The following is a 15,187-nucleotide window of genomic DNA, read 5'->3' on the forward strand; positions in this document are numbered from 1 at the left end:
GCTCGGTGGTTGGCATTGCTGCTTCACAGCACCGGGGATCCAGTTCAATTCCGTCCTTGGGTGGCTGTCTGTGTGGAGTTTGCGCATTCTCCCTGTGTCTGCGTGGGTGTCCTCTGGTTTCATCCCACGGTCCAAAGATGTGCGGGTTGGGTGAATATGCCGTGCTCACTTGCCCATAGTGTTCTGGGATGTATAGATTATTTGCATTAGTTAGTGGTAGGATTGGGGAATGGGTGGGGTTACTGTTCGGAGGGTCGGTGTGGACTTGTCAGGCCAAATAGCCTGTTCCCACACTATAAATATTCTATTCTTCTAAGATGAAGTCAGAGTAAATGGAATTCGAAATCAGAGTTATGTTCCATGTATGCAAATGCATGGCACATAACTAATAAGACCTGCACAAGTACATGTTGTCATTGAAATTTATGATGTGACAGTAACAGAGATATGGATTAAGGAAGAGTTCAACTGACCTGGTTACAAGATGTTCAGAAAATATGGGATGAGAAAACAGAATGATAGTATTGTTGACAAAGAGGTGAGCCACACTACAAAGTTAAAAATCACACAGCACCAGTCCAACAGGTTTATTTGGAAGCACTACCTTCGGAGCACCATTCTCCTTCAGGTGGTTGTGAAGCAGGAGAAGCATAAGACACAATATATAGCAAAAGATTACAGTGTCATGAAAGCAAAATGATATATTTAACACCCCTCGATTGTTGTGAAATCTTTCCAAAGTCAAGCCAATTCTGTATCCAAATAGCCAAATTTCCCTCTATCCCATGCCTCCTTACTTCCTTATCACATGCCTTGCTAAAAATCTGTGTACACCACATCCATTGCTCTATCTTCAATGTGTTTTCTCACATACTCAAATAATTCAGTAAGGCTGTTGTGAGGCATGACCTGCCCTTACAAAGCCATGCTGACTATCTCTAATCAAGCTATGCTTTTCCAAATAATCATAAGTCCTCTCTCTCTCTCAGAATCCCCTCAAATAATTTGCCCATCACAGATGTAAGATTGACTGGTCTGTAATTCCCAGGGTTGTCCCTATTCCCTTTCTTGAACAAGGGAATAACATTTGCCACCCTCCAATTATCTGGTACTATTCCAGTAGACAGTGAGGATGCAAAGATCATTACCAAAGGAGCTGCAATCTCTTCTCTAGCTTCCCGTGATAGCCTTGGGTATATCCTGTCAGGACCAGGGACTTGTGTATCCTCATGTTTTTCAAACTTTTCAGCACATCCTCCTTCTTAACATCAACCTTTTCAAGTATATCAGCCTTTTTCACAAATGACAAGGTCCCTCACTAGTGAATGCTGAAGCAAAGTATTCACTGAGGACCTCCCCACCTCCTCTGACTCCAGGCACAAGTTCCCTCACCCTGGCCATCATGTGGTTCCTCACGTGTAGAATGCCGAGGGATTTTCCTTAATCCTACCTGCCAAGGCTTGTTCATGCCCCCTTTTAGCTCTCCTAAGTCCATTTTTCAGTTTCTTCCTGGCTACCTTGTAATCCTGTTGAGCATTATCTGATCTTTGCTTCCTCAACCTTAAGAGTCAAGAGTGCAGTCCTGGAAAAGCACAGCAGGTCAGGCAGCATCCGAGGAGCAGGAGAATCAACAATAAGAATTGGAGACATGTCTTATGCCCAAAATGTTGATTCTTCTGCTCCTCTGATGCTGCTTGACCTGCTGTGCTTTTCCAGCACCACAGTCTCGACTCTGATCTCCAGTATCTGCAGTCCTTACTTTCTCCTTGTTCAACCTTAAGTGAGCTTCCCTTTCTTGATTTGATGTTGTGCATCCCTTGTCACCCAAGGTTCCTTCATCTGTTCCTTGCCTCAGTGGGATAAACCTTAGTGTGGTTCCTAAACAACCTCCATGGTTCTTGTCATGCATCCTCACCTTTTTGTTTTGTCATATTCTCTACCTCCCTTGTTACCCAAGAAACCTAGCCTTTGATTCCCTTTCTTCTCGCCTTTGCTTATCTTCAATCTGAAGCATCTTCTCCTTAAAGATCGTCAATTGTTCTGTTACTGCTTTCCCAATTCATCTTTGATTTTTGCTTCCAATCTATTCTGGCTTGATCCATTCTCATTCCATAGAAATTAGCCTTCTTTCAATTCAGACTTTCTGTTTATTCTACGCTTTTTTGTTGTACTAATCCAAACACTTATCATTACAATTACAATTATCATTTTTACTTGGACAGGTGCCTGGCTTCATTCTGCAGTTATAGATCCAGTAATGCCTACTTCCTAGTTGGAATGAGAAGGTATTAATCAAGCAGGTTCTCAGGATCGCATTTCAGAATTTTCTTATGATATCATCCCGATCAGCACTTCGATAATTGAAGTCTCCCAATATGTCCACTCTGTAGTTAAGAGGTGAGAGTGATCCCCTTGACATCATTGTAGCATTTTATCAAGTATGACACAAAGATCCCAGGCAAAACTGAACCAAGTGGGATCCGTGGAAAAAATTCTTCCTTTGTGCTAGGTGTGATTCCAATCCGGAAACATGCTTGGAATTACAACTGAAATTACTGGGGAAAACTCAGCAGGCCGAGCAGCATCTATGGAGACAAAGCAGAGGTAATGTTTCTGATGTTCAGTGCAATTTACAGCTCTTAAATATTAAAGCAGTCCATGTCTATATACAGCAAGACTCAGAAGACAGCCAGGCTTGGGCTACTAAGTGGCAAGTGATATCTGTGTTACTGTAAGTATCAGGCAATAGCATCTCCAACAAGAGCGAATTTAACCATCTCCCTTGGACATTTAATGTCATTATACTAGCTGAATGCCCTACTCTGATCCTGGAGGCTATCATTGACCAGAAACCAAATTGGACCAGTGAGGTGAATGATGGTGACAGAGCAGGCCAGAGAGTAGGAATTCTGTACTGTGTACCTCACCTCCAGACTCTCCAGTGCCTATGCCCGAAACGTCGATTCTCCTGTTCCTTCGATGCTGCCTGACATGCTGCGTTTTTCCAGCAACACATTTGCAGCTCTGATCTCCAGCATCTGCAGTCCTCACTTTCTCCTGTCCTCAATTGTAAGGTACAGATTAGGAGTGTGTTGGAATACCTGCCACTTGCCTGAATAGGTACACACACAAGAAGCTTGAAACCATGCAGGAGAAAGCAACTGACTTGATTGGCACCTCATCCACCACCTTCATCATTAGATCCCTTCACCACAGACGCACAGCTGTAGTAGTATATGTCATCCAAAGATGTACTGCAGCAATTTACCAGGCTTCCTGAACCAGGATTTTGACACAACCACAGTAAAGGAATGGTGATCTTGTTTTAAGTCTGGATAGAGTATGGCTGGATGGGAACTTGTAGGTGTTGGCATTCCTATGTATTTGCTGCCCTTGTCCTTCCAGGTAGCAGATGTTAATGACTTGGAAGGGGGAAGCCCTTTATATCAGTTGATGAATGTGTGGCCAAAAATGGTTTTAAGAAAGAACACAATTACTTTTCTGCACTAAGATCTGTATCACCCACTCGGTCTTCAAAACCTCTAGCTTCTAGCCTTATTTGTCTAATTTGCAAGCACTTTGTGACTAAGAACCTTTTCTGTTTTCACAGAATAAACTCAAAACTCTGCAGTCATCGATCCCATTTGGTTTGGTTCTCTTGTTTTCTGACTGCCACCAAAGCTTCATAGTCATGGTTCTTGTTCTATGACTATTATTTCATCTTGTAATATAGCTATAGTGCTCCTTGCTTTTGTGTCTAATGCATCCAGTTCTGAAATCTTCCTCCTGTACTGTTGGAAGCTCTTTCTTCAGTATGTCATTTTTTTGAATCACGCGTCTGAACCGAGCTTCTGGACCCACTATTCGCATTTGCACTGCCTTTAATTGACTTAACTTCTGGTCAAGATGGCAGCAGAGTAAACAGCGCAGCGTTTGGGCTTTTAAGCTCAGGAGTCTGGGGCTCATCTGCTCCACCTACATTTTCTTCTTTCTCGTTTTTCATTACCCTTTTAATCTTACTGTGTTGGGAGAGCGTGTAGCGCGTTGGAGGCAAGGTTGTGTTCCCTGTGGCGGTGGCAGAGGGAGGTGTGTTGGTGTTCACTGTTAGGGCAGAGGGAGGTGAATGTGTGTTTCCGCAGTGGCGGAGGGAGGCAAACCTGTGCCTGGTGCAGGACCCATCAACTTCAGTGGTGGTTGCATTGCCGAAGTTGACCTAGTGCAGACTCGTGGTGACGTCAATAGAGGCGAGATGGCACCAAAGAGTGGCAGCACAGCAGAACAATATGTTGTATATTCAAATAAAAATGAAAACTGTAGATGCTGGAAATCAGAAGCAAAAACAGAAATTGCTAGAAAAGCTCAGCAGGTCTGGCAGCTTCTGTGGAGAGAAATCAGTTCTGAGGAAGGGTCACTGAACCTGAAATATTAACTCTACTTTCTGTCCACAGATGCTGCCAGACCTTCTGAACTTTCCCAGCAATTTCTGTTGTTGTTGTGTATTCAATCACCATCAGTCAAGTCTTTTGCACAGTGCTCAATGGGTCAGAAGATATCCCATTTTGCCTCTGTTTCCTGTTAGCATGGACAGAAGATTGGATAACTAATATTTTAGGATGCTGGAAGAGCACAGCAATTCAGGCAGCATCAGGCAAAATCGACGTTTCGGGCAAAAGCCCTTCATCAGGAATAAAAGCTCTTCCAGCACCACTAATCCAGAATCTGGTTTCCAGCATCTGCAGTCATTGTTTTTACCTAACTAATATTTTACCCACTTCACCATGAACTTTTATTTTCTGCTGAATCTTTGATGGGGCACCTTATTGAATATACTTTCTGTAAGTCCAAGTACAATACATCCACCAACCCTTTATTCGTAGCTTTTGTTATTCACTCTGAGAACTCCAACAATTTGGTTAAACCTGATTTTGTTTCATAGGATCACAATGATTTTACCTTGAACGTTTCCAAATAACTTGCTATAACATTTTTAACAATAGCTTATTAGGCGATGATGTTGAGCAAATAGGCCTGTGGTTTCCTGCTTTCTGTCTCACTCCCTTTTTGAATAAAGGAGTTATATTTACTATTTTTCAATGTAATGAAATGTCCCCCAAATCAAGAAAATTTTGTAACATTAAAGTAAATGCATCAGAAAATCTCAATAAGCATTTCTTTGAAGATCCTAAGGTAAAGTTCATCAGGTCTCAAGGACTTACTACTTCTCTGGAGATTCTAATTTTGAAGTTTTTCCCTAACATTTCAGTTATTCTGGGATGACGTTTGCATCTTCCAAAATGAAGATCATTGCAAAAATCCTGTTGAATTAATCTGCCATCTCCTTATTTGCCTCTACTCACTCTCTATTGGACCAATACTGACTTTCAAAGGAAAACAGAAAGTGCTAGAGAAACTCAACAGGTCTCGAAAGAAAAACTGAAAGTTTACAATTTTATTTTTCTCTTTACAGATGTTGTCAGACCTGCTAAGTTTTTCCAGTATTTATTTCTGTATTTTGAATTTCTAGTATCTGCAGTATTGCTTTTATGTAAGTAATATTGTTAACTTCTTCAAAAAATATTTATAGGAATTTTTACCATGAGCTGAATCTTAGCATATTTTGAAAAAGTGCCATTTGTCAAGTGTCATGGAGGATATATATTTGTAGCATAAGTGACACGTCATTGCAAATTAGTTTTTCATAATTTGTAAATATATCTGACATCTATTTGTGGATATCCGTGTGCTGCAATGAAACTTTGAAGGTACTGATGCCATCCATCCTTATCCCTAGACGATGTTCCATGTAGATTAGATTAGATTCCCTACAGTGTGGAAACAGGTCCTTCGGCCCAACAAGTCCACACCAACCCTCTGCAGAGTAACCTACCCAGACCCATTTCCCCCTCACTAATGCACCTAATACTATGGGCAATTTAGCATCGCCAGTTCATCTGAAACTGCACATCTTTGGGGCAGCATGGTGGCTCAGTGGTTAGCACTGCTACCTCACAGCACCAGGGTCCCAGGTTCGATTCCAGCCTTGGGCAACTGTCTATGTGGATTTACGCGTTCTCCCCATGTCTGCCTGGGTTTCCTCCGGGGGTTCTGATTTCCTCCCACAATCCAAAGATGTGCAGGTCAGGTGAATTGGCCATACTAAGTTGCCCAAAGTGTTAGGTGCATTAGTAAGAGGGAAATGGGTCTGGGTGGGTTACTCTTCGGAGGGTCAGTGTGGACTGGTTGGGCCGAAGGGCCTGTTTCCACACTTTAGGAAATCTCATGTACTAATATATGAAATCAGTAGCTGCTGTGCCAAAAGCAGGCAATGGGTGGAATGCAGATGTCTGTGATCTTTGCAAATAAGCTCCATCTTTCCAAGAGCGCAAACATTGCTATTGCAACACAGACATTAGTGGATTGCAGCTACAGGTCATTCTGCTGTAATGCGACAGTTGTGTTCCTCTGCAACCCTGCGATGTATAAAATTGTGCTATGGAAAACTGCAATACAAAATCGTGCTGTAGAGGATCGCTAATAGAAAATTACGATACCTGTTCAGTCGAAAGTTTGAACAAAGAACATTTCAGCACAAAACAGACCATTTGGCCGTTGATGTTGCGCCAACCTGTGGAACCAATCTGAAACATATCTATCCTATGCTATTCCATTTTCATCCACATGTCTACCAGTCACCATTAAAATATTCAAACAATATCCACAATTCGTCAATCGTACTATAGCCAATTCGTGCTGATGAAGTAGTAGAACAATTTACTAGTTTCTCTCCATAGATGCTACCAGATTTGCTGAGATTTTCCAGCAATTTCTGTTTTGTTTCAAACTTCCAGCATCTGCAGTTGTTTTGGTTTTTGGAATTGACTTCAGTCATTAGCTGTACAAAATGGTCAGGAGGGATTGGATCAAGAAACTGATTTGATTGATTGTACACGGTAGGCTATTGTGTAAAGGTCACAAATGTGTTTCACCTTCAGTGTATGAATCTCTACCTTTTGAAGGCCCCACATAGCTATAAGTTGCAGACATCCTCCTTCAGAGATGATACAGCTCTGTGTTGTGCTTTGTTTCCATGACACTACAGACTGACTGCACTGCACCCACAAGGCTGCCCATGACCCACTCCCCAGATTGTACAGATAAGGATCCCTGTTTGTGACAGATTGAATGCCTGAACTAATATCGGAGGCTTCCCTCACCTTGTTGAACCGGGGCCCCTGATGCACAAGTGAGGACTGTTCCTCTAAGACTTTGAGACGTGGCTGTGTGCTTGAAGCATATGCAGTGATTTTGCTATATATACATCATACTGGAGTTCAAATTTTGCAAGTTGGATCACTGCATAACAAACTGTCAGATCTCCCATTTGTTAACGAGATATAGGCAAATGTACAATTTATTGACCATCCCAGTTACCCTTGAGAAGGTGTCAGTGAGCTTGATGGCCAAAATAATGAATCCTCAGATTTCTGGAGAGCTGCTGCTTTGATTATCAGGGACTCTTATCATTTTCATAAAGTTATCTATTAGGTGATGCAGTCACTTAATAACAATACTGCTATATTTACTTATCTATGCTACCTAGTTATGTGATCTGCCTGTATTGCTCGCAAGACAACGCTTTTCACTGTGACACGTGACAATAAATTCAATTCAATATTGGTATTGATATATGGGTCTCACAAACAGAATTAGAATATTCAGATATCTCAGATGATCAAACCTTCACTAAAATTAAAACAAGACATAAAAAGAAAATACTAATATACTAAATACCACTATTTAAATTGGCACAAGATAACTAGCATAAGATATTGATTTGTTTTCAAAATAACGGAACTTTTATATGCACAAAGCCATCACCCTCAACACACCATCTGTAAACTTATCCATGGATATTACCTCTCAGAACTTCTCCAGTCCATTTGCAAGACACTCCTGCACTTTAAAGTTTTACTTTTGAGTGCACCAGCAGCTAATATTGTAATGCTACTGCTAGATACTGCACACAGAGACACACCAGGTCACAGATTGGACCAGGTTGCATCATTGCTTTCTTAACACCTACCTGGGTGCTCACAGCCATTTGGTGCTTCAACCCTCAGTCAGAGCTTAACGGCTCAATTGTTTTGCCGTACTGCTTTGCTGTTTAGTGCTGGCACAAAGCTAGGCAGCTTGACAAGATTATGAGCAGTTAAGTGATAGACAGGTTGCTATATGTTGCATTGATGTTTCGGTCTCGCGTTTGTGTCAATAAATGGGCGATCTGCCAGTTTGTTATGCGCTGGTCCAGCTTGCAAAGCTTGAACTCCAATCTGATACTATCTGTCGTTTAGTGAGCTGATAGCAAAGGCAGCTCCATGCTTTCAGGATTTTTATGATCTGATACTCCTTTTTCTGTTCTGTACTCAATAACTTGTACCAAACCAAGACTATCTTTACTACCTGCTTGACCTGAAATGCTTTGAATATTAATTACATAAAATACACAATCCAGAAACAAATCCCCGCTTGTCCATGACCATGGTCATGTTCCACAGATGATTCCTGTCTCCTGCTTCACCTTATTCCTAGAATATATCTTATTCCTTTCTCCTGCATGTTTATCTAGTTTCCTGTTAAAACATATCTGTGCCATTTGCCTCAACAACTGCTTGTAGTGGTTAAGTTCCACATTCTGACCATCCTAATTGAATTTGAATTCTAATCAAATATAAAATCCTGAGGAGTCTTGGCATGGTATATATAGAAAGAATGTTCCATTTTATGAGAGAATGTAGAATTATTCAACAAATAAAGAATTCCCCATTTAAGACGAGCAGAATTTTGTTTCTTCCAGAAAGTCATGAGTCTTTGGAATCCTTTTGCTGAAAAGGAGTGGAAGCAGAGTTTAGAATATTTTTGTGCTAAGGTGAAATAGATTCTTGATAAGCAAAGAAGTAAGAGGTTAAAAGGATAGGTGAGAATGTAGAATGACCTGATAAATCATGATATTATATGGTAGAGCAGACTCAAGAAGCCAGATGGCCTCCTTCCGCTCCTAATTTGTATATTTGTAAGTTATACTCTGGATAAAGAAGTTTGTCTTGAATTTGATATTGAATTTATTAATGACTATTGAATGTATAAATCCTAGTTGTATTCTCCCAAAGGAGCGTTGAATTTCACTCCAGTTTTTCCATGTTGCTGTCTGCAATACAGTACAGATGATTTCTGTGAAACTGAGTTGTGATTGGTGCATGAGTCTCTGTAAAGTATAAGATAGTTGCTTAAAATTACAAAAAATCCAAGCACTGAACAATTTTTGTTCCAGAGATATTCTCCCAACCCCCAACTTAAAATTATTAGGTCTATTTAACCGAGGACATACTTGAAAAGGGACCAAAAGAAATCTGTAAGTTCGTTTATCTCCAGAGAAACCTGTACTTCTGAGCAATTCATTCAGCAATAGCTTCAGTGTATCTTAGATGTGATAAGGCACTTGATAAGTCAAATATGTACTTTTTAAGTGCTTGGCTAGTGCATAAAATGTTTTTTTTTAAACAATGAGAATGAGCGAAAATGTTAGCTGCTATGAGTTAATTGGGTTTATTTTTTCATCCAGAATGCCCACATTTTACTGCATTTGGCCTTGTAAAAAGTGCAATTACTGCAATACCTTAAGTACGCAAAAATGTAGGAACTGCAGTGAACCAGTGAAAGATGGAGAACAGACTCTGTATTTGGAAGGTATGAATATTAGATTATCAAAAAAATCCAGAAGCTTTGCCAAACATTATTGTCCTTTCATAAATCCATGTTGACTTTGTGAAATACCATTGGTATTGTTTTGTGTCCTGTTATAAAATCTATTATGAAGGATGTGCTCATGGGTTAACCAGTCTAAAATTTCTGGTTTTCTCTTTTTTTTAAGCAGTGGGATTACACGTGCCACCCTCCTTGAATTATTTCAGTTTTTAGTCTTACAGAAGTTTTGAAACAAATTCACTGTGCAAAATTGTAACAGTCTTCATATTTAGCAATGCATTCCAAATTGTGCATGCAGCCAGAAGGCAAAACATTGTAGTTTCTGTAGCTTGTAATTTGAAACCAATATTAAGTTCTGTATACAACATTTTTTTTTATTAGAGTGGCTTAATGCCTTCTCAACAAGTGATTTGCGTTGTGCATCTTTTTGTGAGGCGCACAGCTTGTGGTATTGAATTCCAATCCATTGTGGCTTAAAGACAGCGACTTTTCCCCACTATATCTTTGCAGCAGCCGCCCCATACCTTAATGTATCCCTCAGCATGTAAACCTGAAGTTTGGAATATACTGATTGCAACACTTATTTTATCTATTAACGTCCTCTGTTTCTGATTGTAAGAGACCTACATTTATTATCATAACCATGTTCTCTTCACATATTGAGCATCGCGTTGCATCTCTGCATTCTCAAACATGGCGATGTTACATGTAGATCCCTTATTAAAATTAACATATACTGTGAATAACTGGAGTCCAAGTACTGATCCCTGTGATGCTTCACCAATCACTGGCTAACACTCAGAAATTTTGATTTGATTTATCTCATTGTCAATCACCAGTGCAGCTGCCACCAATGCTGCTGCGTCGCGGACTGGCCCAAATGCAACTTTTCCGCAGCTGTCGAGTCCACTCTGGGTCCACCTACTCTTGGGTTTTTTTGCCTGCTATCCAATTCTCTATCTGAATCAATACACTATCCCCGATTCCCATATGCTTTAATTTTACAGTCATTAGTCATACTTTTGAGACTGTTTTGGCAATTTTTTTAAGCTACCCAATTCCAGCATACTAAGGCCCACTACAGTGCTTCAACTCTTACCATAGTTCTGGTTGATTTAAATAGAGGAATAATGCAGTGAATATGTGGTTTTCCAAGTATTGACTGCTGTTCAATTTTCCATTAGACTACAGAGAGAGCATTTTATAGAGTTCTTTCATTTTAATTACTCATTATTACAAATTTTATAGATAAAAATATGCTACTTGCACACAACCAGAGAATCCTTGCGTCTTTTTCCACTGCTGAGAAAGCATTCCTGTGCTTCAGAGCTGTTAGTCCTAATCCTGGACAGCTGAAAACAAATGAAGGCATCTGTGATAAATCTATTAATCCACTGTTTGACTCTGGAATGAAACCTTACACCTTTGATAGGGGATTAATGACTCAACGTGCTGAAGAATTTGCAGAGGCAAAATCTCAATTTTCTGACACTTTGGAACCAGTATATGAAACTAACTCCCCTAATGGAAGTTCAGTTGTTGAGGATCTGACGAAGGAAACTGATTTAGTGTTGGCTATTGAGCAAGAAAAACACAACCAGAAATTAGTATTGATGAAAAAATATGGAAATGAATCTACCCTATCTTTGGACACGGAATTTGAAATGTACAGGAAACTGAATGAAATGACCTTGGAGCAACCTGCCAGTGATTATTTTCAGGAGGGTAAAAGAGAAATGTTGCATCAATACATTCCCGAACATAAGGATTTGGGGAGATTAAATAATGAGCCATTTCCTGATTATTGCACCATGCGCAGCACAGAAAGCCATGGTTTTGCTGACTTCACTGATTATTTGAGCTGTGGAGAGAGTTTTCCTGAAAAACAAACCCTAGCAGTCTGTCCAGATGCTCAGAATCCTGTAGAATCTGATCAATTTGCACGTTTATCTCCTTCAGTTGAAGAAATAGATGAGACCTCTTTTATTTCTGCAGTCACTTCAACACAGAGATCATTCATACATGAGAATAAAGAAATAGCTATTTGTGAATGTGCAGAGAGGTCAACTGAAGCCGACCTTGTAGAATGTAAATCTGCTGGGATCTCAGAAAATGTTGAGAGCGTATTCAATGATGGCAACAACATACTTCCTAGTGGGAGCATGTTAGAACAAGTTGGTTCACATAACCATGTCCTTCCAACTAATGTACTGTTAGAGAGTGTTAATCTCAGAGAAGAATGCTTCCCTTATCTAAACGAACAATTTGCCAACGACCAATCTACCCGTAGCACATCAGTGGACATTGAAAAAGAAAGTCTGGTACCATTGGTGCCATTTAACATGATTGGAACTGTAGCTTCTACTGCTATTATTTCAAAAGTTGAAGACACATTACAAGGTAAGCAGAACAACAATGCAGAGTGTGCATGTGAAAGTCCAGATCATCCAGGGTGGAGAGTGTCCTGTGAACCAACTGCAGTTAGTTCTGAAATGTCAGCAGATTTAGATGAACAGAAGTTTTATGATGATTCGTTCGTGTCAGCTGCTGGGGATAGCATTATTGCAAATGTAGCAGTGGAAGACCATTACTGTGGTGTGAGCCAAGTGAATGATGTAGAGATAACTGAAGGCAATCAATTTATCAACTGTGTCACACAGACATCAGACTTGACTGCTCCTGGAGGTTGTACTTTGCTTGAAGGAACTTGTGCTCAAAACCAGGTGAAATGTGACAACTGTTTCAACAAGGGCTCAAAAGGTTTAATTATGAAGATAGATCAATATATTGATGCCTGCACTGATTTCAGGACTGATTACACCATGGATAAAGACACTACAGTTGTCATCCCTGTTATTGACCGAGCTGACAACACAGACATAACTTTGATGAGCAAAAATAGACCAACGCTGGGACAAACAAAGTATGGAAATATTGTATGTAATTCAAAGTGGACTGCTGTTGAATCTACTGTGAAACAACAAAGCACACAGACAGCTAAGATCCCCACAGAGGAGAAATCCATCAATACAGTCTTACAGACAACAGATTTTAATTCAGCTGCAAAGGTACGATTCTTATTTTTATCAATTGGATATTTGCTTTTGGTTTGCACTGCACAGGTTAAGATGGTGCTCTTGAAATTGAAACATATATCCCATTTCAGAATTTTCACCAAGAAAAGCATGTAAGAAAGAATCAACAAGCTTATGTTTTTACAATATCTTTAGCAACCTTAGTCAATTTCAAAGCACTCTATAACCAATAAGGAACACTGTCATCAGTGTTGTAACATCTTGTGTTTCCTCGGATCCAATTATACATCAAATTTACTGTTGCTGTTAACTAATCTCTCAATTTTATGTGAAGCTGGCATTCAAGCCTGATTCAAGTGGAGCTAAACCTTATGCATGCTGCTTCCTGTTTCAGTCTAAAATTAGGTTGAGCTTATTTAAGGTCTGATCTTAATGCTGTAACTGTAGTATTGATGTGAAGCCACGTACTTTGCATCATGTTTTTACAAAGAGTATTATGCACTACCATCTGATCTGAATTTGCAGCTTTCAAATTTAAGCTTAATTTATTTTGTCCATAAACAGAATTGAAGAACCAGTAGTAATCAACTTCAAATGACTAAAATCAATAACAAGGCTATTGATTGCAAAAAGAGTTTAGTATTTGAGTCTGTTTTAATGTCTTATCCAAAACTGGGAACCTTTTGATGAAGTATTTTGGAGAACTTGCACTGCTGGTACTGACTTCTGGATGAGACATTAAATCAAGTCTCCATCCACCCTTTTGGGTGGACTGCACTTGTTAACATAGATGTTTTGATAAGACAAGGGCATCCATCTAATTTTCCATATAGACAGTGAAAGATCCCTTCACATTTGGGAAGACCATGCCATGTTTGCTAATTGATGGCAGTAGCATCCCTTTGTCCGTACTTGACATTGCTTAACCTATTCATCAATGTGCCATTCCAGGAAGCCATTGACATTTTGTCTGCAGCACAATGCCATAGCAATTAAACCTGCCATTGTTGTGCCAATTGATCTCAGTTATATTGACACCATATGTGCCACGGATAATGCTGCCATGGAATCCCCTGTATGTTCAGTTGTTAAAAACATCTTTGTTGGATTCCACTTGTCTTCAACGGAATAGCACCTTGACTCCTACCCTTTGCATATTTCCAAGATGTGGATGATAGATTTGCTCGAATTTAACCCACAACTTCATGTATGTTTCTTTGTATGTCTCAATGAATTCATCCTGCATTCAAATGCACCTTTGAAATGAAGCAGTTAAATGAGATCCTTTGTTTGGCATCTTAGTACCCAAATCAGCCAAGAATCCTCTACCATCTACTGTGTGCCCACCTTTCTTGGTATACATTAGGATTCCTACTGTTCTGCATGTTATAAGATTGACCTAGTCAACAATTTTATAATTAAGACCCAAGACATTTTCTAATATGTAAGCTTGATGCAGAAAAAGAATCTGCAAGGTAGTGACTACCCTGTAGATCATTCACTCCAAAAACAAGCGGAGCATATTAAATGGCCCCTTCAGAGTTCGCAGCAAGCAGTATGCAAACTCTACCCAATCAGCCAATGCTGGCAAAACCCCATTCTATAGTATGCATTCATGTCCACCTTTAATAATTTTAAACAACATCAAACTTCTCCCAGGAGGCCTGCTGCCTATCTGAAAGGGACACCTGGATCTCTCCAAAAGGGTTACACATCTCTCCAAATAACTCCTGCAAATTTTGACCTTTGGCTCAAGTGTCTAAAGCTCAGAAGTTGTGTTTTGGGTGTCTCACAAATGAAAATTGTATCTGTTTGAAGGCAAATGCAGTTTTATATGTGCAGCAGCCTTTGTGAACCATGAGTGTGTAAAGTACAACCCATCCTGGCAAAAAACGGTGGATGCTAGATTCAGGGATGAGACTTCTGATTTCAGAATTCTTGCACAGTTTTGTTAAAGACAATTTGTCCCTTGTGTGAATGTTAGTAGTATTTCATCATTCAGTTTATGCTTCCATTGCTTAATGCCCTTTCTTAAGGTCCCTGTATAGATTTATCTACGTTAAGCAATGCCTGCCAGTTGCTATGAGGAATTCTCACTGTACCTAAAATAAAATTGATTAACTATGCTTTATTGCTACATGCAGGAATTGGGTCCCAGCCAGTGCAAAACCAAATTGAGGAAAGTTCTTGATGAACTTGAAGAGCTGAAGAAAAAGTGTAAAAGGTATTGCTAACTGTAATTAGAAATCTATAAATGAATTGATATTTTAAATGCAATACTTTTTACTGTATTATGTAACAAACATGCGTGACAATAAATAAATGAAATCAAAAGTTAATGAGGTGAAATACCTTCAGCTGTGGCTATAAAAAATATAACTGAGAAGTAT

General features: G+C 39.7%; 1 protein-coding gene across 4 annotated transcripts in view; it reads left to right on the forward strand.

Annotated features, from left to right (window-relative positions):
* The window catches only part of rbm44 (RNA binding motif protein 44), a 161,257-nt gene that overhangs the window by 73,640 nt on the left and 72,430 nt on the right, over positions 1 to 15,187 (forward strand). For all 4 annotated transcript variants that reach the window (XR_006312103.1, XM_043693366.1, XM_043693367.1 and 1 more), the window contains 3 exons: positions 9,620 to 9,744; positions 11,011 to 12,830; positions 14,942 to 15,021. Coding sequence is in view for 3 of the 4 variants with exons in the window: in XM_043693366.1 (XP_043549301.1) it covers positions 9,620 to 9,744; positions 11,011 to 12,830; positions 14,942 to 15,021 (2,025 nt within the window). In the remaining variant the exon portion in view is untranslated. The remainder of the gene's footprint in view (positions 1 to 9,619; positions 9,745 to 11,010; positions 12,831 to 14,941; positions 15,022 to 15,187) is intronic.

This window comes from Chiloscyllium plagiosum, chromosome 7 (assembly GCF_004010195.1).
Source record: "Chiloscyllium plagiosum isolate BGI_BamShark_2017 chromosome 7, ASM401019v2, whole genome shotgun sequence".
NCBI lineage: Eukaryota > Metazoa > Chordata > Chondrichthyes > Orectolobiformes > Hemiscylliidae > Chiloscyllium > Chiloscyllium plagiosum.